The sequence below is a fragment of the Eptatretus burgeri genome, chromosome 9 (genome assembly GCF_056783735.1).
Source record: "Eptatretus burgeri isolate ZD-2024b chromosome 9, Ebu_testis_v1, whole genome shotgun sequence".
NCBI classification, from domain to species: domain Eukaryota; kingdom Metazoa; phylum Chordata; class Myxini; order Myxiniformes; family Myxinidae; genus Eptatretus; species Eptatretus burgeri.
Genome location: NC_140969.1, coordinates 85,778,460 through 85,806,305, shown reverse-complemented (window position 1 = coordinate 85,806,305; position 27,846 = coordinate 85,778,460). Strand labels below are relative to the sequence as shown.

General features: G+C 42.3%; 3 protein-coding genes across 14 annotated transcripts in view; 1 reads left to right on the top strand and 2 right to left on the bottom strand.

The window, feature by feature from the left end:
* Positions 1 to 4,235, top strand: part of LOC147020527 (choline/ethanolamine transporter flvcr2a-like) — a 121,434-nt gene extending 117,199 nt beyond the window's left edge. For both annotated transcript variants that reach the window (XM_085895945.1, XM_085895944.1), the window contains one exon: positions 2,377 to 4,235. In XM_085895945.1, coding sequence (XP_085752071.1) covers positions 2,377 to 2,430 — 54 coding nt within the window. In that variant the 3' untranslated portion in view covers positions 2,431 to 4,235. The remainder of the gene's footprint in view (positions 1 to 2,376) is intronic.
* Positions 1 to 14,803, bottom strand: part of LOC147020526 (uncharacterized) — a 46,412-nt gene extending 31,609 nt beyond the window's left edge. For 6 of the 9 annotated variants that reach the window (XM_085895948.1, XM_085895954.1, XM_085895947.1 and 3 more), the window contains exons 1-2: positions 13,422 to 14,803; positions 4,390 to 4,483 (exon numbers count right to left, since the gene is read on the bottom strand). In XM_085895948.1, the coding sequence (XP_085752074.1) occupies positions 4,390 to 4,483; positions 13,422 to 13,947 (620 nt within the window). In that variant the 5' untranslated portion in view covers positions 13,948 to 14,803. Of the gene's footprint in view, positions 1 to 1,709; positions 2,223 to 4,389; positions 6,222 to 13,421 lie in introns of those variants that run through there. The other 3 variants (XM_085895953.1, XM_085895955.1, XM_085895952.1) reach the window with 3 other exon arrangements.
* A 1,852-nt stretch (positions 14,804 to 16,655) lies between these two features.
* Positions 16,656 to 27,744, bottom strand: ERG28 (ergosterol biosynthesis 28 homolog). 3 transcript variants are annotated; one of them, XR_015061866.1, is made up of 6 exons: positions 27,575 to 27,744; positions 24,458 to 24,597; positions 21,234 to 21,324; positions 18,734 to 18,852; positions 17,383 to 18,599; positions 16,656 to 17,348 (listed from the first exon to the last, which is right to left on the bottom strand). XR_015061866.1 is itself a non-coding variant. In XM_085895942.1 (5 exons), the coding sequence occupies exons 2-5, from the start codon at positions 24,588 to 24,590 to the stop codon at positions 18,508 to 18,510; spliced, it is 435 nt and encodes a 144-aa protein (XP_085752068.1). In that variant the 5' UTR covers positions 24,591 to 24,597; positions 27,575 to 27,744; the 3' UTR covers positions 16,656 to 18,507. The 3 variants fall into 3 exon arrangements, 2 of the variants coding, with proteins under 2 accessions (XP_085752068.1, XP_085752069.1); XM_085895942.1 differs by having other exon boundaries at positions 16,656 to 18,599; XM_085895943.1 differs by lacking the exon at positions 27,575 to 27,744 and adding an exon at positions 25,424 to 25,539 and having other exon boundaries at positions 16,656 to 18,599.
* Positions 27,745 to 27,846: the final 102 nt, after the last annotated feature.

Below are 27,846 nucleotides of genomic sequence, written 5' to 3'. Positions count from 1 at the left end.
TTTTTTTAATAAGGCTCACTTGGCTGTTCCTGGATGGGTTTGAGGGTAGAGGAATAGAAGCTGAAATCTGAATCCTATCCAGGTTCCTCCTGATGACTTTATATTTGCTTTTTGCTTGTTCAGGCTCCTTCTGATGACTCCAATGCAGGACTGTACCGATTTGGTCTTGCATTTGATATGAATTGAATGTATTTTAATCCCATTCTAAATTGAATTGAATAATACAAAAAAAAACATCATGGGTCAGAATCAGGTGTCCAATCAAAGCAGGACATCTTGGTACCCGGTCATCGCTGCCAGCAGTTATTAAGTGGCAGTTCTAATTATGTCTCAATAATTATGTAACACACCAATACACAAACACCACACAAAATACACCACACAAAACTACACAAACACCACACAAAACAAGTCTTGGCAATAATCTGCAATCTCTGATTGTTCTTTTTCTTGTTTACAATGGGTTATTGCCTGTTAAAATGACACTAATGCAGTTAGAGTTGAATTGTTTCCATTACACTGTCATAATTTGTTAAACTGCATGCCAGGCCATGTGATCTCAACCAGATGTCACATGATCTGACCCAGACATCACGTGATCTGTAAAGATCTTGATCCTCTACAAAGGATGTCCAATAAGGAATGTCAATATTAAGAATATGAGTGCATCTTTAAAGTACAGACTATAAGAACGTGTTTCTATAAAATACATACGATTTCGATGTGATTCCAAACAATAAAACCGAAAAGGTCTTTTGTTTAATAATAGAAACAATGACATCAACAGCAATGATGGATTCCATTATTTTGCTTGTAATTGGAAACAAGCTAATTGGTTTGTAGTTGAGAGGATCTGTCTCTGCCCCATTTTCTGTTTGCTGACTTCCAGGGAGAGGGGGTTGGGGGGGGGGGGCAAAGGAGAATGACAGGCGCTGAGGAGAGCAGACAGAGAAGAAGCAAAATAAGCAGAGCAGGATTTGAGAACATCACCATTGATGTCATCTGGGCCCGTTGCCAAAGCAGGGTTGAGGTGGGCAGAACCTTTTCGACCTTGGGTGAGAACACAATGTCTGGTTGACAGTGCATATGAGGAGGTAAAATGGGGAAAGAACGGTATGGGTTGGGTTCATGAGATTTGGAGGAAAACAGAGTTGAGACATTCTGCCTTATCTCGGGCATTAGTGCAGAGTTGCCATTAGAGTTGTAAGAGAGGATGGAAAGCGAACATACACTGGAGATTAACTTGACAAGACACTACCATTATTTTGAGAAAGTAGACTGGTTGGAGACTTCAGCCTTGATATTTGCAAGATGATGTTTTCTGGCTTGTCTCAGGATGGACAACATAGAGAAATTCAATAATATTTGGATGAATAAAAAGTCATAATTTGTGAAGATTTTGGTCGGGACCTGAACTTTTAACTTGCATTGACAGCGAGTCATGCATTGCTTTCTCATGTTGTAATTGATTTTTTTTGGTCATATTGATTGTCTAACGAGAGTAGAGGAGGTAAAAATATTCCTCAAAACAAAGTCAGCGGCATGCCGATGTATCATGACAAAATCATAAAATACAACGACAAAATTTAGATATATTTTAGGCCTACAAATCGAGGCTGACACAGAACCCTTTAGAATAGACTATACTTGAGAATCCACGGCACTTTGTGGAGCTCATACCAAGTTCTCAGGCACCTCAAATGTCTCACCGTCTCTTGGAACATAGAAATCAACATTTTCTTTTTAGCAGCGTCTCGCGTAGCGAACGCTGTTTTAAGAACGCTCGGCGTTGTTGTTGTTGGGCTTCTTCTTCTTCTTCTTCTTCTTCTTCTTCTTCTTCTTCTTCTTCTTCTTCTTCTTCTTCTTCTTCTTCTTCCAAAACATTTATATTAGGACTTGGCTCTTTTATATGCACGATCCGGATCTCCTTAAATACTAAACACTTGTACACATCCTCGCATTGAGGGTGCCTTTTGAGAGCGTCTATCATGAACTTTTAAATATATTCGGATATTTGCTTTAAAGTTTCGAAAAGTTCACGTTACTAATTAAAGATTATTCCATTTAATGTATTGTAATTTCGTAAGTACATTATTTATTTCGTAAATACACTATATTTCGTAAATACGTAAATACACTATGGTGGGTCTCACTATTGGCTTAATCAAGGCACGTGACGAAATATTGGAAGTTGTTGTTGTTTTTGGGGTTTTTTAATTTTTTTTAGCCGACGAAACCTTTAGGACGCTGCTCTTGGACACATTTGTCCTTGTTAATTTATAAAGCCATTGTATCACATGCCAAGTTATCATGTTTTTCTGAAAACTGTCAAAAGTTCATGTCTTGTGTACAAATCAAATACATTATGATTTGCAGATCCAAGAGATGCAAGAAGGGGACACAAAGACAGAAGACAACATGGCTTTTTGAATCCAAAGGGAGAGGACCAGTCTTTCATTTTATGAGAAGATATCAGATGCATGCAGACTGTTCTTTTAAAATATTTATTTTACCTTTGAATAAGTTTATGGAGAGCACAATTTATTTTGATGTCACTTTTAAACAAAGTTTACTTGAAGGCAATACGGGTAGAATATTGTGAAGGTTGTGGGCCCGACAGAGGAGATTGTGCACCTCTCAGGCAGGTAAAAGCACCCACGCATTGAAGTGGAGCAGTTATATCTTAGTATTCTATTTAACAATTAAGGAGATCGGATACATGGGATAAACATGTGTTGCGTGTGTGGGTCAGCATAAGGTTCTGTTTCTTCCACCCTCCCCATCTTATAATCTCTCGTTTCACACACACTCTCAATTCCTTCACATGCATTACAACACACGCATCCTCAATCTTATGACGGTTCACATTTGGCAATCCCACCGCATTAGCCTTCCGGCCAGCGCGGCGGTATGCCAACCACAACTAACCATGAGATTCGAGGAGACCATTATTTGTGTTTGAATATTTCCGCCATTTCTCACTTTGATTTTATCCCTTGTCACTCCTCCCGATATTTCCCGCTCTTTCGCTTCATTGCCTATGTGTTTAACCCATAGAACCCGAAGAGCTGTTTTACCAGCTGCTATTCAAACCTCCAGGCACCAGAGTGGCAGTTCACTGGTCGCTATTCAAACCTCCACATACCTGAGTGGCTGGATATTTCTCCAGGGAGCCCAGGGTGGGAGAGCCAAAAGCCCAAGGAGCTCAGGTTCAAAGGATTAATAATTTATTTTTTGTATGCAATGTTGAGGCTCGTATGAGAGCTAACACATAGAATATACAACAAGGGGAGCAGGAGACAAGAGGGGTGGGAGAGGGAAGGACAAAACAGTGGGGGAACTGAGACATGAGATCTGTGGAAGGGAGAGGGATTGGGGGGGGTACACAGGGTAAACAACATGGACACCACAGGGACTTTCAGGAAGGAAAGCAGAGAATTTGAAGGAGGTGAGTTTAGGGTGGATTAATGGGAGTAGAAAATATCTGTTGATTTGTGTCCTCCAAAAAATTCATGAAACTGTTGATTTGTACCCCCAAAAGATTAATGAAACTGTTGATTTGTGTCCTGACGTATCCTGCTCACGTTTGATCTGGGGTAGCGCTCCTGGGGCGATTGGTCTGCGTTTACAATTACAATGGTAGCCCATACAGAGTGGCACGCGACATTGGTTCACTCGGCCAATTAGGTAGCCACGGCATTGTTGCCAGCATGGTTCCCTGTCTATTTCTTTCATCTTGCCGGTCTGATAAACCGACCTTGGGCGTGAAAATCCGACCAGAGGTGAGTGTTGTTGACAGCGTCTGTGGTCTTATTACAGACATGCCAGGTTCAGAGTTATCCGCCCACGCGGCCATCTCAATATTTTTCAGGGCAAACGGTAGAAAAACAAAATACCTGACAGTACTGCCTCATCACAGGGTTTTATCAACATATTTGAAGATCGTACTTTCACTTTGATGTCAGTGTTGATTTGTAATTCACATCAAAGTACACTGATGTATTTAAATTTGTTTGTTCTGTACAAATTTAGAGTTTTATCATCATATTTGAAGATCATACTTCCACTTTGATATCGGTGTCGATTTGTAATTCAAATTAAAGTACACTGATGTATTTAAATTGATTTGTTCTGGATGTGATTTATGGTCAATTTCCCTCTAATATGCCTATGATTCATGTAAAAAAATAAAAATAAAAACTCTGGTTTGAGTGACGACTCAAACTTGATTCAAACTTGACTCAAACTCTTTTGACACCAGTGTATAAATTTTACATACCCTTATAACTGAGTTGGTCTACATTACGGCTAGTAATAACATTTTTTCACATTTCATCAAATCATCGTCCATCACACCAAATCTTTCCTTGTTAAGTCAAAACTACTCACAATCTAAGAGCCGTTTGTCTGTGGCTCAGTGGAATACTGCTCTGCTCTACTGGACCGGTCCGTGTCCTTTCTTCGAACCTCTGTCTCCTGGATTCTGTGGAAAACAAAGCTCTCATCATCATAAGCATCTCCTACAAAGAAAATGAAGCACAAGGCATGCTGATCTTCAATGGTAGATAGGTTTGTGGCCTCTATATTTACTACCTCTTTTCCAATCTTGCTGTCCCTCTCTTTCAACCTCCACAGTTTCTCAACGATGTACACATTCTTCCAGTAAGCCCCACTTGTTAAACTCATAAAATCCAGATTTATTGATCACCTATACTCCTTTGTTCCTCTTTTCTCATGCCTATGGAACTATGGAGCTGCATTCCCAAAGGGCCAAAATACCATTCTTCCCTCCAGTGCTTCTTGGTGACAGTGCACCACCATCAAATGTCTTCCTTCATCTCCACCCTTCATCTTTTCTACTTCCAATAACCATCCTCTATCCAAACCGTCTTTATCACACAGTTTATTATATTCCTTCTCCTGCTTCCTCCTTTCTTACATCATTCATTCTTTCCCTCGCTTGGTAATTCCACGTAGTAGCCCATTGCATGTTTCCTTATTTCTCTCAATCATATTACCTTTCTGCTCTTCTGTGAACTTCGACTTTGTTTCCAAGAAACTTTTCAGGAATAAATTAATAAACCTACATAATAGAATACCACCTGCTGGACATTTAAAACTTACTCTGCACAATCCAACAATGTAATATTTCCATCCTTAGTGGAATCATCATGACCACAAGTAATGCCGACATCACTTAAATGAACTGCTGGTCGAAAAATCTCCATTTTCATCACAATAACTGATTTTTTCACAAAGTACTTTTTCCAGTTTTTTTTTTTAACTTGGTTAGTTACAGGTTTACGGTTCAAATTTTCCAACAAGTTAAACCTCGCCATTATCAACTTTGGCCTCTGTTTCTTCCTCATCATTTTTGTTACGACAAGACTACAAAAACACTTTAGTGAACAATTTTTTTTATCCGTGGTTATAGAGCAAGAGCCAAGGGGGGTTTAATCTTGTGTCTGAGGCCATGTTTTGGGTTCATGTCTGTCTCATGTTTTGGATGTAAACCAGAACACCAAAGGGAGCAAAAATCTAGCAAAACTACCATCTTTTCCACTTTTTGTACACAAGGTCAAGGCTCATAGAATATCTAGAACACTGAATGGATCAGGCCACAACAGAACAAAAGGAACAGGAGAGAGTGGGCGGCACTAACAACAGGGTTGAAAGACAAAATAGAGGGAGACTTGGACAAATATTGGTGTGAGGAATGGGGGGCAGGAAAAGACACATGGGGTGGACGAGATGGCTACAGAAGGAAACTCTCAGGAGGGAAAAACTGGAAATTTGGAAGGAGGGGGAGAGGGGGGTTAACGAGGGAAGAAAAAATCATGGTTTTTGATTGGGGATGGTTCTAAGTGAGAATAGCAAAGTACAAATCTAAATATTATTACAAATGTCAAGATGTTCCTGTTAGGTAAGTTTTGAGAGGATTGTTTTCAACCTGCAAGCATAATATTATCAAGATATCGATTTTATACATCCAAAACTTGATTAAAAGGTGACAATGACTGCCAGTACAATGCACCCAAAATATCCATCCATCCATTGGGACCATACTCTGTACAGAGTGTTGGTGCTGCCTAAGCAGTCTCCTTGGCTATTGGGTACAATCCTGGATGGGTCGCCACTCCAACACAGAAACAAAATATAAATTCCTTCAATCTGCAAACACAATATCATAATGATGTACATTTGAAAACAAGTGAAAAGGTGACGACTACCCCGCATAATAAAAACAAGACTGGCAAATAATTATATATATATATATATATATATATATATATATATATATATATATATATATATATATATATATATATATATATATATATAAACAAGAAGGGCACTCTTCGACATCGCCAGATATGCCTATACCCATATTAATACTTGGTGTTGGCTTAGCAGTTCGGGTGGTGGCTTGGGATCCTAGAGTCCTGAGTTCAAGCCCTCTTTACCACTTAATTAACACCAGGGGGTTGACTCAGCCTATCATCCTTCTGGGGTCGGTGAAATGAGTACCAGTGTAGCAGCTAAAAGGCGGCACACGAAGGGAAGGGGTATTGATGGATTTATTAAAAATCTGATATTGGTGTGGTGCAGGCATGATGGGCTGAATGGCCTCCTCCTGTGTATAAAAAATCCTTGTAATTCACAAGGAACATAAGGAAATTAGACAGGTGGAGGCACCACACCAATCATGCCTGTACCACATCAACACCACACGAATTTATCAACACCAGATCAAAAGAGGAAAATGCAAAATGTTTTTTTTTTGTGTTTTTTTCGTACTTTTATATTATTATTTTTTGCCCAAGGGAAGGGGCATGGGGTTGGGTAAAAAACACACAACATCAACCACACAACACCCCTTGATGAGACCCCCACCAACAGCACTCCATACACATGCACACAATCACCCATCAATGCTGGGTAATTCCACGTAATAATGGACATGAAGCATAGAATTTGAAAATGTATTTTTCAAAAGGATTTCTGTTGGACGGTGTTTAGTTAGGTCTGAATTTTCATAATTTATGCGATATTTACTCCGTGGATGATGTCACGTGATTTGGCGGCCATCTTGAAAGAACTGCCTCAACGTCTTCCAACGGTAAGTAATTCTGTCTGTTATCATTTTGTCGAAAATGTTACGTCCGTTACAGTGAACTTTTCAAAATATTTTAACAAACAGACAGATCGTATGCTACTAATGCTTAGTTTGCTTACCGTGAATGAAAGGTATACTACAAATTCGTTATTTCGCAGGATTTAAGAATTGTGCTATGGCCAGTTTCAGTTGTGTCCATTTCGATGTTACGTCCGTTACACCTCTTAAATGTTGATTTTCGCTTTAGTAGTAGACTACACAGTGGGGTTTGTACCAATATCAGAAAGCCATAGAGACTAATTACGATATGTAATAAAGAAACTCTCTGTAGTATGGCCAACCTTTTCAAAATTTCAACATTAGTGATGCAATCTTTGTCTCAATGTTACGTCCATTACGCTGGAATTACCCTGCTCAAACTACCCAAAAGTTCTCAAACTACCCAAAAAAAAATCAACATCCCCATACCCCTCTATCTCCATAACTGCCAGGTACCAATCTAATTCGAATTTAAACTTCTCCACCGTTTCTGCTGCCACTAAATTTCCAGGGAGACCATTCCATGCATTAACTACTCTTTGAGTGAAAGTCCCCTGCCTTGCTACCATCTTAACTCTCCTCTTCTTTACTCTCAAGCTATGGCCCCTGATCCTATCACTGTCTACTCTGTTGAATAATTATTCATCTGCACTTATTTTATCGAAACCTTTCATTATCTTAAACATCTCAATCATATCTCCTCGTAACTGCCTCCTTTCTAGTGTATAAAGCCCTGTCTCCTTCAGCCACTCCTCATACCTGAGTCTAGCGAGGCCCGGAATCAATCTAGTAGCCCTGTGCTGAACCCTCAATATGGCATCTCTGTCCTTCCTGAGTTGTGGTGACTAAAACTGCACGAAATATTCTAGATGTGCCCCTCACTGAATTCCTGAATAATGTTAACACCACCTCTTTTAATTTATAAATGATCCCTCTCCGAATACAACCTAAAACCCTATTTGCTCTATCTACAGCTGCCTGGCACTGTGCTGCCATATCTATTACCACCCCCAGATCCTTCTCCTGTGTGACATGCTCCAAAATTATCCCTTGCATCCTGTAATCTTTATTTTCATTGTTCTTTCCCATCCCCAACATCTTACACTTGCTCAGGTTAAATTGCATGTGCCAATCTTTTGCCCAATCTGTGCAAGTATCAATACTTTCCTGAATCTGATCACCACCCCCACTGCTATCTACCTTATCTCCAAGCTTTGTGTCATGTGCAAATTTGGAAAGCCTACTCTTCACACCATTATCCAAATCGTTGATATAAATCATGAATAATAATGGTCTTAGTACTGATCCCTGATGTACCCCACTGCATACATCCTCCCATCAAGACATCCTCCCACTCACAGCCACTCTGCTTCCTACCACGAAGCCAGTTTGCAATCCAATTAGCTACCTGACCAGCCACTCCATAAGCCCACACTTTGGCTAACAACCTCCGATGTGGTACCTTATCAAATGCCTTCTTAAAGTCGAGATATACTATGTCCACTGCCTTTCCATCATCCACCCAATCAAGCACTGCTTCATAGAACTCTAAAGGATTTATTCAACAGGAACAACCTTTGGTAAACCCATGCTGACTACCTTTAATTAGCTTGTATATGCTTAAATGGTTCCTCATCCGGTCCTTAATTAATGTCTCCAACACCTTCCCCACAACTGAAGTCAACTAACAGGTCTACAGTTTCCCAATTCTTCTCTGGATCCTTTCTTAAATAATGGTGTTACATTTGCTACTCTCCAATTGTCCGGTAACTGTTCTGACTCCAGTGAGCTCGTGAAAATATCTGTAAACATCTCGCTTACCTGCTCAGCCACCTCCATCAATAGTCTCGGATGCATATTATTTGGCCCTGGAGCCTTATCTACTCTTAGATTTCCTAGCTGTTCCGTTACTTCCTCCACTCCAACCTGGATCTTCTGTAAAAGCTCTTCCTCGCCTCCTTGATAGATACTCTCATCTATTGACAATTCTCCTGACTTATTTTGTAAAGGTTGAAGAAAAATACCTGTTTATTAAGCCTGCCATCTCACTTTCATCACGAACCACTCCCCAGTGCTATTCCTCAATAGGCCCACACTGGTCCTAACCTGTTCTTTTCCCCTGATATACTTAAAGAAAGCCTTGCTATTATGTTTAATATTCTTAGCCATGTCCTTCTCATACTCTCTTTTGGCTTGCCGAATTATATTCTTTACTCGCCTCTGTTTACTCCAATAGTGATATAAATCTAACTCTAGCCCTGTTATTTTAAACCTAATAAATGCCTTCTGCTTCTCCTTTATAGCGTTCCTTATCTCATTACTCAACCACCCTGGCTTCTTTCTGCTTATAGTTTTACATCTCATTGGAATGCTTTGCACTCTGCACGTACATGCTCTGCACTCTACACATTTGCTCCTTGAAGGATTCCCATTTCTCTGATGCTGATTGTTCTATTGTTAGCTTTTCCCAATCTACATCACCCAACTCCTCACACCCTCAAGGTTTGCCTTCCTGAAATCTAACAGCCTCACTCTACCATCCTGAACTCTTAACAGAATCTTTGCACACATAATGTTGTGGTCACTTGCTCCGAAATGCTTCCCTACCTCCCACCTACTCCACCATATTGGGATCGATACTTCAAAGGAGGTGGAACACTGCACTCCCCCTAGTGGGCTTATTCACAACCTTAGTTAAAAAGCAATCCTGGACTAAATCTCGGAAATCATCATCTGCTCTGCCCTTTCCCTGTTCCTGGACCCAATCTATCCCTGGCAAGTTTTTAAAAATCCCCAATCTATAGCAATAAAAGGCAGTGTGTGTGTGTGTGTGTGTGTGTGTGTGTGTGTGTGTGTGTGTGTGTGTGTGTGTGTGTGTGTGTGTGTGTGTGTGTGTGTGTGTGTGTGTGTGTGTTTGTGTGCGTGCGTGCGTGTGTGTGTGTGCGCGCATCTCCAAAACCATAAAACCGAGCAGCCTGAAACTTTGCATGCAAATTAAGAAAACTCCAAGGAAGTGCAGAAGTGAAAATTGGATGTTTGGGTTAATTAAAACACCTCTTTGAAGATAATTAACGGTCTTATTTAATTATATCCTTCATCAGGTGATCCTCGTCCACCTTGCTGTGTGGGGTCTAAAGGCGTTTCCTGGGTAACCTCACAGGGGTCTGAAGGTGCCACGTTTTTTGGCCTGCTCGACCATGCTTTGACCTGGAACAGGCCGTAATGATTTCTTAACAATAAAGTTGTTGTTTCACTTTCCTCACTCATATTATCGAATTCCTCTTCATCATAGCTACGAATCGGTGGGTATATTGCAGTGCTTAGAAATGCCAGGAGACACCAGCGTTCGTGCCTTTATTTCATTTGCATATATGAATAACTGAGAGAATCTCTTAAACGAACCATTATTACAAAATATAAGCTCCAGGTTTGAAAGTATCAGCAGTTCAGACTCTGAAAGAAGTGTTGATTTGTCCAATTCGGACATTGCATGAGCTTTTCCAGGTGCATAGTTGGAGACGGAAATTGGTAATCGCTGGCCAAGCCAGGCGTTCCGTTGGAGTGCTTGCTTGAGTGCTTAAGCCACTTACCGAGCTGTACAGTACAGTTTGTGTCCTTACTCCAAGGTAGAGGTATATATATATACAGCACACACGGACGTGGCACATATGGGTAGATTTGGATCTTTACGGACTCTCTGTGGGTGTGTGGATATGCCATGCCTATTACGGATGCATTGGTGGCAAGGTTTCATCCCGTATCTTATGGAGGTTCTATGAAGTTTTGCTTTGTCCTCACGCCTGTTTCTAAAGCATTTAGTTATCGGATTTGCTTTACAAAGGTTAAATGTTTCTCGTTGTGAGTTTCAAAGGAAAATATATTTGATAACGCCCGATTTCCAAGGTGTTTGCCAAATTAACGTGTTTTCTAAATTACCGAGCCAAATTGTTTTCCACCCGTTACACGCAGCTGTTTATAAGGAATAATGTTTGTGAACACCTTCCTGAAACGTCTAAATAAATGTAATGTTGTTTTCGGTGAAAGATACTCAAGGTTTTGGGGTTGTATACAGTACGTACTGTAGTCACACTGATTCACACTGAATCACACTGATTCCAACCTGCTGATTCCCGAAAAATTGCTGATAGTGTGTGTGTGTGTGTGTGTGTGTGTGTGTGTGTGTGTGTGTGTGTGTGTGTGTGTGTGTGTGTGTGTGTGTGTGTGTGTGTGTGTGTGTGTGTGTGTGTGTGTGTGTGTGTGTGTGTGTGTGTGTGTGTGTTTTGTGCACAAAGCGTAACATATTCTCTTTGATTACTCCGCTAACCGCTATCTCTATCTCTCTCTGGACGTATCTGGACAGTCGTTATGTCTGGATGGTGGTTATGTCCGGGCGGGGTTTGTCTTCAGACGTGTCCAGATGGTATTTATCTCCAGACCTGTCTGGATGGGAGTTTGTCTCTGGATGTGTCCGGGCAGTGTTTATGTCTGGACGGGAGTTTGTGTTGAGGCGGTGTTCATGTCCGGACAGGAGTTTGTCTCCGGAAGTGTCCGGGCAGTGTTTATGTCCTGACGGGAGTTTATCTCCAGACGCGTCCGGGTGATGTGTGTCTCTGGAAAGCTTGGTTCCGGACATGTCCGGGCGGTAATTATGTTCGGACAGTGTTTGTCTCCGAACATATCTGGGCGGTGTTTGTCTCTGAACTGTGTTTATCTCTGGACATGTCTGTGCAGTGTTTGTCTCTGGGTGATATTTATAGTATGACTGGTAGAAAATGGATTTCAGACATTGTTTTGTTTCCATCTTCACTGTTATTCTCTGCAGAATCATTTGGATGAGACAGTATGAATCATAATTGATGCTCCACCACACGTCTGCCTTCCCTTCCTCTCACTGACTTCCCTCCCTCCTTGCTTCCCCCTCCCTCCTCTCTCTCTCTCTACCCCTTCCTCCTCTCTCTTTCTCTCTCCCTCTTTTCTCCTCTCTCTTTCCCCCTCCCTCCTCTCTCTTCCCCCCTCCCTCCTCTCTCTTTCCCACTCCCTCCGCTCTCTCTCTCTTTCCCCCTCCCTCCGCTCTCTCTTCCCCCTCCCTCAGCTCTCTCTTCCCCCCTCCCTCAGCTCTCTTTCCCCCTCCCTCCGCTCTTTTCCCCCTCTATCTCCTCACTCTCCCTCCACCCCCCTCTTTTTTCTCCCCCATCTCAGTGTTCCCGTCAGCGAAGCGACGGGTGGTATTTGCTCGTAAAAAAATAATTAATCAATACTCTTCCCTTCCCACATGACCTATTTAATTCTTCATGTACTCTTCCTTCACATCCGGAGCCCTATAAGAGCATCCTACCAGTGTCTTACTGTTTTTACAATCTCTAATCTCTACCCGTACACAATCCTCAACATTTATTCCTTCCTTAATGTCACCCCTTTCTCTTGATGCAATGCTGTCCTTTACCCAGATTGCGATTCCTCCTCCTATTCTCTCTTTCCTATCACACCGATACACCTTGTAACTTTCTAATCCTGTCCTCCAGTTACTCTCCTCCTTAAACCATGTCTCACTCACTGTAACTATATCGTACTCCTCGCTATCTACCTTTGCTTCATGCTCTTCCATCTTATTATATAAACTTCTGGCATTGGTATAGAATATGTTTAACTTTTCCCTTCCTGCAAGGGAAAAGCTTACTTCCAATCATCAGCAAGGTCATGGAATTCATCATCGCAGTTGATATGAAATCCTTCCTTTTCACCAACCTCATCTCAGATCACCAATTTGGTTTCACTCCAGGTCACTCAACATTGGACATGCTGCTTATACTCACCCAAAAATGGATGGAAGCCCTCAATGTCAGACATGAGTTCAGGGCCATCTCTCTGGATATATATTGTTATGGCTGTGGAAATTCGCAGAACATCATGTTGGTCCTTAGTTCAGTTATGCCGATAAGTCCGTGTTCAGTTAGATTTCCCCACCGTTGTCTAATGGTATTTATTCATGTCACCCGGGCTGTGATCTTTGAGTTAGCCGTTTTTCTTTACTATCGTTATTTTGGACCAACCACCAACCACCTTCTCCACCACGCCACCCACCAACCACCTTCTCCACCACGCCAACCACCAACCACCTTCTCCACCACGCCAACCACCAACCACCTCCTCCACAACGCCAACCACCAACCACCCTCTCCACACCGCCTACACAACAACAACATCTCCTCACCATCTCCTAAACCGCATCTCCCCCAATAGACCAACCCGAATAACATCGACTCACCTTCATCCCCAAAGTGACGCCATCTTTGCACCAGCTGCGGCGAGTCCGCATCGAACGGCATCGCGGCAGGCACACGCGGGGGTTTGCTCGCCGCGCAAGTCAGGTGATCTCGCGCACGTCCGCTCACCGAGCAAGTTTGGTGATCTCGCGCACGTCCGCTCTGTGGAAGCTTCGCCTCAGAATTCGGATCAAAAGAGAGAAAGGGGTGGGGCCAGTGGGGGTCGAAGGTCGGAGAGCGGAGGTCAAATCTCGTCTCTCGGGCCCTATAAAAGACCGAGCGGAGCGCCAGTTCGCAGTCTGGAGTCGGTGGAGTGTCAGTCTGGAAAGGTCGAGGAGCCGTGTGGAAATCTGAAGCCTGAAGCCTGCAGTAGCTGGAGAAGCTGAGGAGAACAGAGGAGGTGGGAACGGGGAGCGCGGCTAAGCCTGCTGTGCCGCACGGAGCTGCGGAACGTGTACGAGCCGGAGAGAGCTCGCCCGCCAGCGCAAGACGGTCCAAGGTGATCGGGCTTTGGGACAGTCCGAGCATCGCTGAGGAACTGTGACTTACATAGCTTCAACTCTAAAAGAGCGAAGACCCGTTCGTTCCTCTCAGGCGTTGCCGGCTGGGGCCCGTACCACCAGGCCGCGGCCGAGCCGCGGTTACGCTAGCTGCCGTGGGGAGGGAGCGTCGTGGGTCACCCAGCGAGGAAGGTAACCTGCGCGGCCTCGTGGAGCCTCTGCGGTCTACATGGCTCCATGCAATAAAGACCCAAAGAGGTCCAGTCTGCCCCTCGTCTGTCCTGGGGCTTTTCTTTACTTTGAATGAATGTTGTGGCACCATTTCCACAAGTAGAACTGTATAAGTGACTGTACATAATAAATAGACGGTATTAGCTCTTTCTTTGCATTGTGTTTGGCTGTATAACTGCATGCGTGTTTCACCCATGTATTGCTTGATTGTATACGAGTGGGAAATAATAAATGTGCTTGTTTTAATGTAACCTGTACATCGCGTCATTTTCCCTTAATCGAGCTGCCGTATTGCATTTCAAAATAATAGCGGGCTTTTTGATAACCGATAATAGAATCGGGTCCAACGAGGCCTGGCGAGAATACACCGCTCGGTTATCCCAGAACGGAACGAACCGCTTAAGCGGTTCGAGTCCAAGAAGGCCTTCGTTGAGGTACGGTCTCTCGGTAGTCTGCCCACGCGAATAATTAGGTATATCGACAAATTCGGCGATTGACCCTGTCGCGCGCAGGTAGAATATTGACTAGGCCGTGGTGTGCGCTTGGAGCACACCCGTGACTGGTTTTCGGCATTGTTCTGGAAAGTCGTGACTGAATTGTCCGTCCGGTGGGCGTACGGCCGCGATTTGGCTAAAAGCGGCTGTCCGCACGCTGGCGGGCGTGAATTCGTAACAATATATATATATATATATATATATATATATATATATATATATATATATATATATATATATATATATATATATATATATATATATATATATATATATATATATATATATATATATATCATGCTTTTCATGCAGTCTGGCATCCTGCCTTGCTCTCCAAACTGTCTGCCTATGACATCCAAGGCTAACTCCCACACATGGGTTACTGACTTCCGCAACTCTCATAGCCAACGTGTGGCACTCAACGGAATACTTTCTTCTCCTCTCCCTATCAAAGCTGGAGTGCCCCCAAGGCAGTGTTCTGGGCCCAGTCATATTCCTGATCTTCATCAATGATCTCACCGACTCTGGAAAATCCCCTTTATGTATTTGCTGATGACTCAACCCTATGCTGTGACATCCCTCATCCTACAGACAGGAAGGCTGCAGCCTCTTCCCTCTCTTCAGACCTTGAAACAAAGAAAATTACAAACTGGTCAAACACTTAGAATATGTCTTTCAATCCTGACAAATCTCACTGTCTATCTCCAAAAGAACTGCATGGCAACCCCCCCCCCTGTTTTCCCCCATCTACTTTCTTAAAAACTCCTCTTGAGGTTAAATCATTCAAACTCCTGGTCTCACTACCAGCCATGATCTTTCTTGGGCAAACCACATTTTAATGTTGGCCTCCAAAGCCAACTGCCGACTGGGCATCCTCCATCATGCAAATTTCTTCCTTGGCACACGTGAACTCCTATCCACCGACAAGGCCGTCATCCAAAGCTTCATGGAGTACTGCTCACACCTCTGAGCTGGCTCACATATTTCTCAGCTTGATGCGGTGGAAACCAAGGCCTTCATGATCATTGGAATCTCCCGCACTGAAGCTGAGTCTGTGGGCTTACCACTTCCCTCAGTCGGTGATCTCTCAGTTCATCGTCGCCATCTATCACTTCGCCATCTATCGCCTTCTTTCTGGTCTTGCACCCTCTGCTCTTTCCAAGCTTTGTCCCCTCCCCCCACCCCTCCAAGGTTTCTGCAGGGCTCACACGACCCACCATCAACCCTCTTCTGGTAAAACTACCCAAATCCAGAATCACTGCTCATCTCCACTCCCAGGGTGGGAGATGATGTCATCAATTTTTTCCCCCTTTACAATTTAGCCCTAGATGACCCTCAAAAATTTTCATACTCATCGGACAAAGCGGTCAACATATGCAAGTATGACGTCATAACGAAGCCACGTATGACATCATAAAAGAAAAATCACTCTTGCTTCCCATGGGGAGTGTTTCTCAGGTGCTAAGTTTCAATTTTTTCCATGGAGTGGTTTCAAAGATACAGAGGTCCAAAGTTTTCATTTTTCCAACACACCTACCACACCACATGACCAATGGCATCATAATTATCATTAAAACATTCTACATGAGCAGTTGCACCTATTGTGAAAATTTAGTGTCAATCGGATAAGCAGTTGCAGAGAAAACAAAAAAATAAAAGGGCACTCAGTAGAACGCATATCTCCGCCCTGGAATGCCTGATCCACGAGAACATATCGGGCCCAATATATTTTTGAGATATCGTGCTATATATCGTTTTTGGCCCGATCTCTCAATCGTGAAGAATCACTTTTAAAAGTTTTATTCGTCGGGTCCGGATCTGGATCTTCACCAAAATCTAATCAGTTCGTCCTTGTCACACACCAAACCTGTCCACAAAATTTCATCCAGATCAGTACACAACTTTTTGAGATATCCTGTACACAAACAGACAAACAAACAGACAGACAGAAAGGGGTGAAAACATAACCTCCTTCACCTTCGGTGGCGGAGGTAATTAGCATGGACGGACATTTGAGTGTGTAGATGTGAAGCATCATTTACTTTCTCCATGCTTTTAGTACAAAAATCACTGGTCATGGCACAACATGCTAGTGGAGATGGGGCAAAATAATCAGGCAGATCATGAGTTTAACATTAACAAGCTGTTTCTGTCCCTTAATTCCTTAGCTGTGGTTCTATATTATGAGTAATTTTACTGTACAGGAGAATATGATGTCATATTGGGATTCGCTAGATATCCGTTGTTGTCGGGTTTTCCGTGTGTGTGTGTGTGTGTGTGTGTGTGTGTGTGTGTGTGTGTGTGTGTGTGTGTGTGTGTGTGTGTGTGTGTGTGTGTGTGTGTCTGCAACGCGAGGCTCCACAGCACAAACCAGCAAACCGATTTCGATGAAACTTGGCGAACAGGTGCCATGTGGCCTGGGAGTGTGCGCGTTTGAGTTTCATTGCTAAGCAACCACCCGTTGCTATGCAGCGGCCAAAAAAACCGTGTTTTAAGACACGTGTTTAAAAACAGCCATAAGAACCCAAACGGTAACTGACGTAGCGCGGCTTCTATGATAGGTAGAGCGAGCGGACCAACTCCTGCCTATTCCTTGCATCCCCATATAGTTATTGTGATCCCATAACGTTCCTCTATCTCTCATAGTTTCCGAATGCGGAAAGGTTGGTGAACCAGGGAATATGTTAAGTGATCTTATGTTGACCTCGGAAACCGTCGTTGACCTCGAATACGTTGACCTCGGAAACCGTCGATGGCGGAACGTTCAAATTCGGTGTATGGATAGAGTTTAATAACTACGATGAAATTGAACCACAGCATTTTTCCAGATTCGATCACAAACGGTGTAAGGGCTGAAATACGCAAAATTCGAAAAAATACTTTTTCTCGATCTACGTTCACTATTTTCAATACTTGTCCTACAGTTTTGAATGTGGAGAAACAAGACTTCAGAATTAAACACTTCGAGATATTTAGAAAATTTTACTCGAGCCGATTTTTGATTTAGGTTTTATTTTTCAAATGGTAGTCCTGTGAGGAGTGCCAGTTGGCAAAATACGCAATAGGAAAAATCTTGCCAGGCAGAGGAACAATTGTATGTGAACCAATACGTCTTGGCAATGAATCTTCGTCAGTGGATCGGTCAGAATGAAAAGCATCGTATCCAGCGCTTCGATCCTAGCGGATCCCTCATCGCCTACCGGCTTGTCTGTGTATCACTGTGTACAGATCACACCACAGTGTTCATTTACCTTTATTTATTTCTATGTGTTTATCTGCATCCATAAATATAATTTTGCCTGAAGTGGATGTTTTACCTGCAACTAGGAGGCGAGCCATAATGCCTCAGTTCAGGTATGCTGTTTTGTACACCCACACCTCAGCCATAAGTCTCCACAAACAAGAATGAAAGTCCATATTATGATGTAATATATTCTGAAAGTGGCATGATGTGGGTTACTTAAGCCTTGTAAGATTCAGACACCATTTAAGGATTATTGTGCGGTAATGTAGCCAAACCATAATGATTAATGATTACATCAAATGATAATGAATATGTCCGAGAACCATAAAAATACTCTGGGTTACAAACAACCGACGTAGTTACATTGTTTTTTGTTCATCACAGAAAAAAAAGATAATGAATTGCCACGAATGGACTTTTGCCAAGGAACCCAATGGATGCCAATTGTATTAACAAACAGCAGCATAATCATTCATGGTAGTTTATATACTAATCCTGGGTGTGACATCATTATCCACAAAGTTTCATTGTTATGATATGCATTAGAATTGCATACAAGGCTAAAGCAAATCAAATTATATAATCAGATGGATTTGATGATACTTGAATCCATATCATATCACTCTTTGTTGTGCTTGCTTGGTGGAGCAGTAGTTGCATCACTCGGAGGCAGATGGATCAATCCAACCAGCATTGCAATCAACGATGCGCCTGTCGAGACATTACACTGAAATGTATTCACAACAAACGCCGAAGCACATGATATGTCATATTTATGTGTCCAGATCACACCACAGTGTTCATTTCCCTTATAAGTGTCAGTTAGCCTGAGGGGGATGTTGTACCTGCAACTAGGAGTGGAGCCATAATGCCTTGACTCAGGTATGCCGTTTTGTATACCCACACCTCAGCCACAAAGTGCCCAAAAGCAAGAATGAAAGTCCACACTGTGATGTAATAAATTCTGAAATTGACATCATGTCAGTAAATGCAAGTTTATCTGCACAATTTAGAAAATGTAGCAGACTCGTATGGTATGCCTAAGTCTCCATATTAGAAAATCCCTTTCCAGTATTACTTATATTAACATATTGTATTCAGACTACAAACATCAAAAATAGCACCGCAAAGTGGGCAAACTTTTTTGAAATTGCCGCCGAACAAAAAACGACTCCTGCGAACAATTGACGACGCTTCCGAACCCCCGCGCATGTTTGGCGAACTTTTGGAACCTAAAATACGAATGTTGGACTTTGCCATTTTTTCGACATTCGCATCCTTCGCCAACTGTTCGCGCGTCCCGTGAAAACCCACCTTTAGGAGCAAATCTACAGTGTTTTTGCTGTAGGAAATACACCTCGCATTTTGCTGAGCCTCGGCTGGTGGAAGGAACAACAGTTTGGACACATGTTTCATCTTCAGTGGAACTTGTCAACACAAAACCGGCACCACCCTCAACTGAGGCTGGAATCTGAATTACGGCCCAATCATATGTCAAGCTATATAACATTAGTGCTTGCATCATGTGCTAAATGTGGAAATGACTGCAATGGCCTGTAGTGGCAAAATGTTGTAACGCCACCAATATAAAAGCTTGACATTTAATTTGGCAAACAGGTTAAATTGACAATGGAGTAGTGGGGCAACAATTGGGCACAGCCAGAAAAGGGGAAAAAAGAGAGAGAAAGAGAGAAAGAAAGAGAGAAAGAGAGAAAGAAAGAGAGAAAGAGAGAGAGAAAGAGAGAAAGAAAGAGAGAAAGAGAGAAAGAAAGAAAGAGAGAAAGAGAGAAAGAGAGAAAGAGAGAAAGAGAGAAAGAGAGAAAGAGAGAAAGAGAGAAAGAGAGAAAGAGAGAAAGAGAGAAAGAGAGAAAGAGAGAAAGAGAGAAAGAGAGAAAGAGAGAAAGAGAGAAAGAGAGAAAGAGAGAAAGAGAGAAAGAGAGAAAGAGAGAAAGAGAGAAAGAGAGAAAGAGAGAAAGAGAGAAAGAGAGAAAGAGAGAAAGAGAGAAAGAGAGAAAGAGAGAAAGAGAGAAAGAGAGAAAGAGAGAAAGAGAGAAAGAGAGAAAGAGAGAAAGAGAGAAAGAGAGAAAGAGAGAAAGAGAGAAAGAGAGAAAGAGAGAGAGAGAGAAAGAGAGAAAGAGAGAAAGAGAGAAAGAGAGAGAGAGAGAGAGAGAGAGAGAGAGAGAGAGAGAGAGAGAGAGAGAGAGAGAGAGAGAGAGAGAGAGAGAGAGAGAGAGAGAGAGAGAGAGAGAGAGAAACAGAATGCACAAAAATCAGTAAGTCAGAGGGTTGAGTGAGGAAAGGTTAATGAAGGTAATAAAGATCATGGGTCAGGATTGGGGATGACAAAAGATGGTGGTAGACGACAGCTTGAAGTCCTGGAGGGAAGAGTGAGACAGAACGGCCTCTGGAAGGTGGTTTCATAGACAGGTAAAGTGAGGAATAAGTGTTGAGGTGTTGTCAGCTTGGATTTTGGAAGTTTAACCAGGAGAGGGCTACTGGAAGAACACGTACATCCTAGGGTTGCTGGGGAGGGTTTGAGGACTGAGAGAGTGGAGGGAGCAATGTTGGAGAATAGATGGTATAAAATGGAGACTGCACTGACCTGCCTGCGATGTTAAAGCAATACACCATGTTCTTCAGCCTCATCACGGGAGAATACAATAATTTTGAGAGCTTGGGATTTCTAATGCTTTCATGAAGGACAAAAAACAACAGGCACGAATAACTAATTTAACGTGTTAGATATAGTGGTGTAAAAGACGGTGGGTGCATTAATGGTGGTAAACTTCCAAAAAAAAGTCTGTTTTCGTTTTTCTACAGCCTTTGAAACATTTATTTTATTTCAATGGACAAAATATTTCGCCATTTTAATCAATGTAGAGAAATCAAATTTGCCACTCATGCTCTAAGCATTGCGTAATATCGAGATTCAGACAAAATCGTGGCTCATAAAAAATATAGGTAGTGTTCGCAAACACAAAGCAAGAGGTGAAAAGATCCTTCCCATGTCCTTTTTCTCAAGAATGCAAGAGGTAAGGTATTCTATGTGCTCTCAAGTTTGCTTCACCTTGTTATATTTTTTTAACAAGACATTGCTGTGCCATTATATTAACAAGTTCAAAAAGAGTAACTTTTAATGGTGAGTAACCATCTTCATCAATGATCATATTATACCAAATGTAAATTCCTCATTTCACCATTTTCGTTGAGCCCTATTGTGACAGTGTGGATTTGACAGAGGAAAGGGCAAGGATAAGGCAAAGGTGTGTGAGGATGGTGGTAAGAAAGGTTCCTGTTAACTTGTACCACTCTGGTGGAATGACATATAAAGCTGAACCTCCTTACGATCTGTTGGTTATGTTCACTGCACAAGCCATGCGGACAGCACCCGAAAGCAAAGTCCACAGTCCAAACGTCCTGGCTTGCAGCCCGTTCGCTGGATGGGGATCAGTGAGACAAGGAAACAATAAGGTTATCCAACATGTCCACATGAGGCTTACTGTAACAATGCAGTATCCCGAGTATGTCTTTTTGTTAAATGTTTGACGTGTACTTTACAACACCTACGTAGTTACGTTTTGTTTAGGTTTTGCGTGGACATCAGACTCACACGTCTGTATTCAGTTTTACACAGTGACCTGAGACTGCTGTGGCAACATTAACTTTGTAGAAATTTTGTAAGCAGGTTCCTATCGACATCATTCATACATCATTTAAGTCCGAGTTGGATTTTTCATTTATTGCCATCCAATGAATCTTGTTCAACATCTGCAATTTCACCTGATAGTCTTAGTCATGTGAATTTGTAATGCAACGCTTTTGGGCAATCTATTTATTATGTACACAAATAGCCACACTTTTATACCCCCTCCTCCCTCCCCCATGCTCCCAACATGAGTCTTCCCTTTCCTACCTTGTTAATCATCTCCTCCCAAACTTCCTTCCCTTCTCTCCCAATTACACTACCTTACGTTATTTCTCCCTATCATACTCCCATCTCTGAATTGAACCCCCCTAATCATGTGCATACTTAATAAACAGATTGTTCCTCAACATGTTCCCCAACATATCCAGGACAAGTATTTTGCTTTCTTTATCTCAGAAAAACATATGACTATTACTACTCCAATTATTCCCACCTTATTAAAGAGTCGAAAGGGGATGTTTTTCACCAAAGTCTTTGACTAACTGGCTGGCTAGACCTGATGATTACTTCTGTGACTCCATGGGACTGACTCAATCTGTGAACGTTCCAAACAATATTTCTCCAAATGGTAAATCCTCCCTTCTGGACTTGGTGATGACTAACTTTCCCACAAATGTCTCCTTTTCCTCCTCTGCTCATATGCTTGTCTGTCTCTGGAGTCTGTCTCTGGTGTATGCTCCCCTTCCATCCCTTCCCTCGCTTCAAATGGCATTACAGCTGACTTCACTCGTGAGAAAGACGAATCCCTCAATTCTGTGTTTGCTTCCAAAACTTATATCGAAAAACCCCTCACTCTCAGTACCCATCCTTCCCTGTTGTACCCAACTGCTGCCGGACTCTGTGTCTTTTTCACCTGGAAAGGTGCAGAAGGTTATTTCAACCCTCGACTCTGACTCCACTACTGGAACGGATGGCATCTGCTCACATGTCCTAAAAACCTGCTCTGCTGCTCTTGCACATCTTCTCTCTGCCCTTTTCACCCCATAATTGGTGATAGATCATCTTCCATCTCCTTGGAAATCCACCAACATCACTGCATTACAAATAAAGGGGCAAACCCTGATCCCCTCAACTGCAGACCTATCAGCTTACTTCCAATCATCAGCAAGGTCATGGAATTTATCATCACAGTTAATATGAAATCCTTCCTTTTTCACCAACCTCATTTCAGATCACCAATTTGGTTTCACTCCAGGTCACTCAACATTGGAAATGCTGCTTATTGGACTCACTCAAAAATGGATGGAAGCCCTCAATGTCAGACATGAGTTCAGGGCCATCTCTCTGGATATATCTCATGCTTTTCATACAGTCTGACATCCTGCCTTGCTCTCCAAACTGTCTGCCTATGACATCCAAGGCTAACTCCACACATGGAATACTGACTTCCACAACTCTCGTAGCCAATGTGTGACACTCAACGGAATGCTTTCTTCTTCTCTCCCTATCAAGGCTGGAGTGCCCCCAAGGCAGTGTTCTGGGCCCAGTCCTATTCCTGATCTTCATAAATGATCTCACCGACTGTGGAAAATCCCCTTTATGTATTTGCTGATGACTCAACCCTATCCTGTGACATCCCTCCTCCCTCTTTTCAGACCTTGAAAAAAAGAAAATTACAAAGTGATCAAACACTTGGAATATGTCTTTCAATCCTGACAAATCTCATGGTCTATCTCCAAAAGAACTGCATGGCAACCCCCCCCCCCTTTTCCCCCATCTACTTTCTTAAAAACTCCTCTTGAGGTTAAGTCATTCAAACTCCTGGTCTCACTATCAGCCATGATCTTTCTTGGGCAAACCACATTTTAATGTTGGCCTCCAAAGCCAACTGTAGACTGGGCATCCTCCATCATGCAAATTTCTTCCTTGGCACACCTGAACTCCTATCCACCGACAAGGCCTTCATCCACAGCTTCATGGAGTACTGCTTGCACCTCTGATCTGGCTCACATATTTCTCAGCTTGATGCGGTGGAAACCAAGGCCTTCATTATCATTGGAATTTTCCGCACTGAAGATGAGTCTGTGGGCTTATCACTTCCCTCAGTCGGTGATCTCTCAGTTCATCGTCGCCATCTATCACTTCGCCATCTACCGCCTTCTTTCTGGTCTTGCACCCTCTGCTCTTTCCATGCTTTGTCCCCTCCCCCCCCACCCCTCCCAGGTTTCTGCAGGGCTCACACGACCCACCATCACCCTCTTCTGGTAAAACTACCCAAATCCAGGATCACTGCTCATCTCCACTCATTTGTTCCTCCTTTTCCCCACCTGTGAAATGAACTTCCACATCTTCTTAAATCACATTTTACCCTCCTGGTCTTCAAGACAGCTGTTCACCGCCATCTCAGATTGTCACCAATCCAAAACCATGATCTTTTTTACCCTGGTTAATTCAATCCAAACCCCTCCTAATTTTCCAGTTTTCCTCGTAGTTTCCTTCTCCATGCATGCATGTTTTGCATCCTGTGTTCGTCTGTTACGTCCTCATCCGTTCAGTGTGCCATCTCTTCCACGAGTGACTCTGTATCCCCCCAAAAAGTGACAGCAATTTGTAACTTGTTCAGGGTGCTGGCAACAACTCACCTACTCTTTGTGAAAGACTACCACCCTATCATTATATCTGAAGCATCAGAAAGGATGAGGCTCTTAATGAAGCAATTTATTCATTTGGAAACTGTTAAGAATGTGTATCAGAGAGTCCTGCATTACCATATACATACTACGTATGAAAGTATGAAGGTGAGGGTGAATTTTGCCATTGTTTTGCAATTCTCTGATGTGCATTGCCCTTTCTTTTAATACAAAGGATGTTTTTTTGTTTTATATAGATTATCAACGGAGGTCTAAGGTATACTTTTCCATACTCTGCTCTGTGTTCCTCGTGTAGACCATTTCAGAGAGGAAGGTGTGATCTTGAAAACTTTTCCAACCAGTGCCCAGTGCAGTCATGCCAATGACTCCCAACCACAGTTGTAGCACAGTGAGGTAGCAACTCATGTCACGTCTGCAGGACAAATATCACATATGACTTGCAATGGCAATACAGTGCTTTATAAACTGTCGTAGCTTTCAAGTTTGTGCTATGGAATAGGAATGTACATTGTGCTCCAATGTATGAACGTTACAGTTGCCTGCTGTTGAAAGTAAATATGTATTGATTTATTAAATAACCGGAGAGTTCACGCCTTACCCCGAGCTGTCTTGAGAAACAAGGACGTGGTGGGGTCAACAAGCGGCAAATTTGATTGGTCGTGATGATGTAAAATGGGTTATATTTTGTCCAATAAGATGTTAAAGGTCGAAGAAAAAAACGTTTTTCCAGAAGTTTACCACCATTGATTCAGTCTTTTTCGCCACCTTATTTAACCCATTACTGTTTTTTAAGGACGTCGTGAAGGACACCAACAGGCACAAAGAACGAATATAAGTTTCCTGCTTGGAATGATTTTGAATTTTCTTTGACTGCCAGACAGGCCGACAGAGTAAAATAATTACTTCACTCGTCTCTTTGCATGTCTGATCAGGACAAATTAATTCAGAGCCAAACTACTGCTAAACTACAGGTTCGTTTTTCAATTCGTGTTCAAAATAGAACATTCAATTGAAATTAAGTTGTTTCCTCGATCATAAACTGACGTTTGTAGACACAGAGACATGAACCAAATGCTTAACCAGCTTTTCACTTTGCGTGCATAGGGTGCTGACTCAGCAATGCTGTCCCACTCAATGCTACCCCGCAGCGAGCGCCGCAGGGGAAAACATTTAACATTTGCAGTATTTAACATTTTGCAAAAATTAATTTGTACCTGTGGCGGATAAAAATTGCTCACCTCGTTTTATCCGTATTATGATAATGATGGAGATACCACAACCTTATGAAGATCCTTGGGGCACCATAATGGCCTTTCTATAGGCAAATCGACCCGCCAGTGCCCCTCTATCCGTGCATGGACACGGCCATCTCCGCCCAACCTGTCTCTTCCCTCCTCACTCCTCTCACACATACAGTACCTCCTGTTCCCTATTATCTTTCCTTCTCTTCCATAACCCAACTAGAAGGGCACTCAGTAGAGCACATACCTCCGCCACGTAATGCCTGATCCACGAGAACATGTCGGGCCCAATACATTTTTGAAATATCATGCTATACAATACTATATCATTTTGGCCCCATCTCTCAATGGTGAAGAATCACTCTAAAAATTAAATAATTCTCGTATCCAGATCTGGTTTCGGATCCTCAGCAAAATCGAATAAATTCTTCCTTGTCGCACATCCAACCTGTGCACCAAGTTTCATCCGAATTCGTCCACAACTTTTTGAGATATCGTGTACACAAACAAACAAATGAAAAATCACTGATAGAGTGACAACTTGGCAAAACAGCACAAAGTAGAATGGCACACGGTAGAGCGCCTACCCCTGCCAGGTGGAACAGTTCACGTTTGTATCCTACTAATGGGCTGGATCCGAACCAAAATCCAATCCGCTTGTTCTTCTCACCTATTCAACTCATCCACCTTGCTTTGTTATAACTCGTCCACAACTTTTTGAGATGTAGTGATATATTTAGTTTTTGGCACTAGCTATCAATTTTGGAAAATGGCCTGTGTTGACCTTTTGACCTTGAAATTAATTGGCAGTTGAATTCAGCGACGTGACATGAAAATGCTCTTCAAATTTCAAGTCAATAGGACGAAAATTGAGGATTTTAGAACATTTGGCCTATTTTGAAATTTTGGCCTATGTTTACCTCAAAATTAGTAGGTGGTTGATTTCAGTGACAGTATGCAAATGCTCTTCAAATTTCAAGTTAATTGGATTAAGATTGTGGATTTTAGAAATGTGGCCTATGTTGACCTTTTGGACTATGTTGACCTTTTCACCTCTGTTAACCACAAAAATAATAGGCGGTTGAATTCAGTGACCTGACATGAAAATGCTCTTCAAATTTCAAGTCAATTGGATGAAAATTGAGGATTTTCAAAAAATGTGGCCCAAATTTTGGCCTACGTTTATCTCAAAATTAATAGGTGTTTGAATTAATTGACCTGATATGCAAATCCTGTTCAAATTTAAAGTCAATCGGATTAAATTTGAGGATTTTCTAAAATATGTCTCATATTGGCTAATTTAGACCTTTTCGGTCGACCGAGTATTACGAAACTTCAATGCGAGACCATCGCAGGGTCTGTGACATTAATCTCTGAAAATTTCAGAACGGTTGGTTGAGCGGTTTGGGCTGGAGGCGAGCGGACAGACAGACAGACAGACAGACAGACAGACAGACAGACAAGCCGGTAGGCGACATGGGTGGTCACTATATAATTGCATACTAGTCATACAGTTTTTGACGGATCGGGCTGAAATTTTTTGACAAAGAGGTTGATTATAGTGGGCATAAAAGCGCGGAAGCAGATTTTTGATTTTCGAAAAAAAAAAGTATATAAATATTTTTCGGATTTTTTTTTCAAAAATTTCAGTCCCGTTGCTAGGCAACGGTGGCGTCCATAGCAACGGTGCTCAAAAGCATACAACTAGATCCTGGTATGAACCTACCAGTCAAGTTTCATCAAAACCGGTTGACTCCTCTGGCCTCCAGAGCCGTCCATTACATACAAACATACAGACAGACGGAAAACCTGAGAATAACGGGAGTCTAGCGACCACCCAACAAACACAAATGGATGCGATCAACATACATGTCAATTTTTTTTTTAATTATTTTTGCCAAATAAACAGACAGAAAGGGGTGAAAACATAACCTCCTTCACCTTCGGTAGCCGAGGTAATTAAAGCCATCCCAACTGAGTGCATGATGGAAGAAAAAGCTCCATAACCTCCCACAGATAACTATGTTCTCATTAAATTGGTTCATTTGCATCAAATACAATTCAATTCAACAATATTTTTTACTCCAGATCTTTTTTTCTCAAGCAAGTAACGAAACATTTATATTTCATTATCATGTTTAAAATCACCTGCAAACCGGAAAATTGACGTCCAGCACAAAAAAAGAGAATTCTCTCAGGAAAAAACAGCTCAAAAGAAGAAGGAAACTTGTTTGAACCGTTTTGACGTCCTCTCAGAGACACCACGGCATTCACTGACGCGCCGTGGTGACCCCGTGACATGGCTCGGCCAATCGCGTGCCTGGAAACAACCAATGAGAGCGATCGATAAACTCCGCCCATCATTCAACGCACAATCGTCAAACGACGCCCTTCCCTCTCGCGATATTCAAACCCCGCCC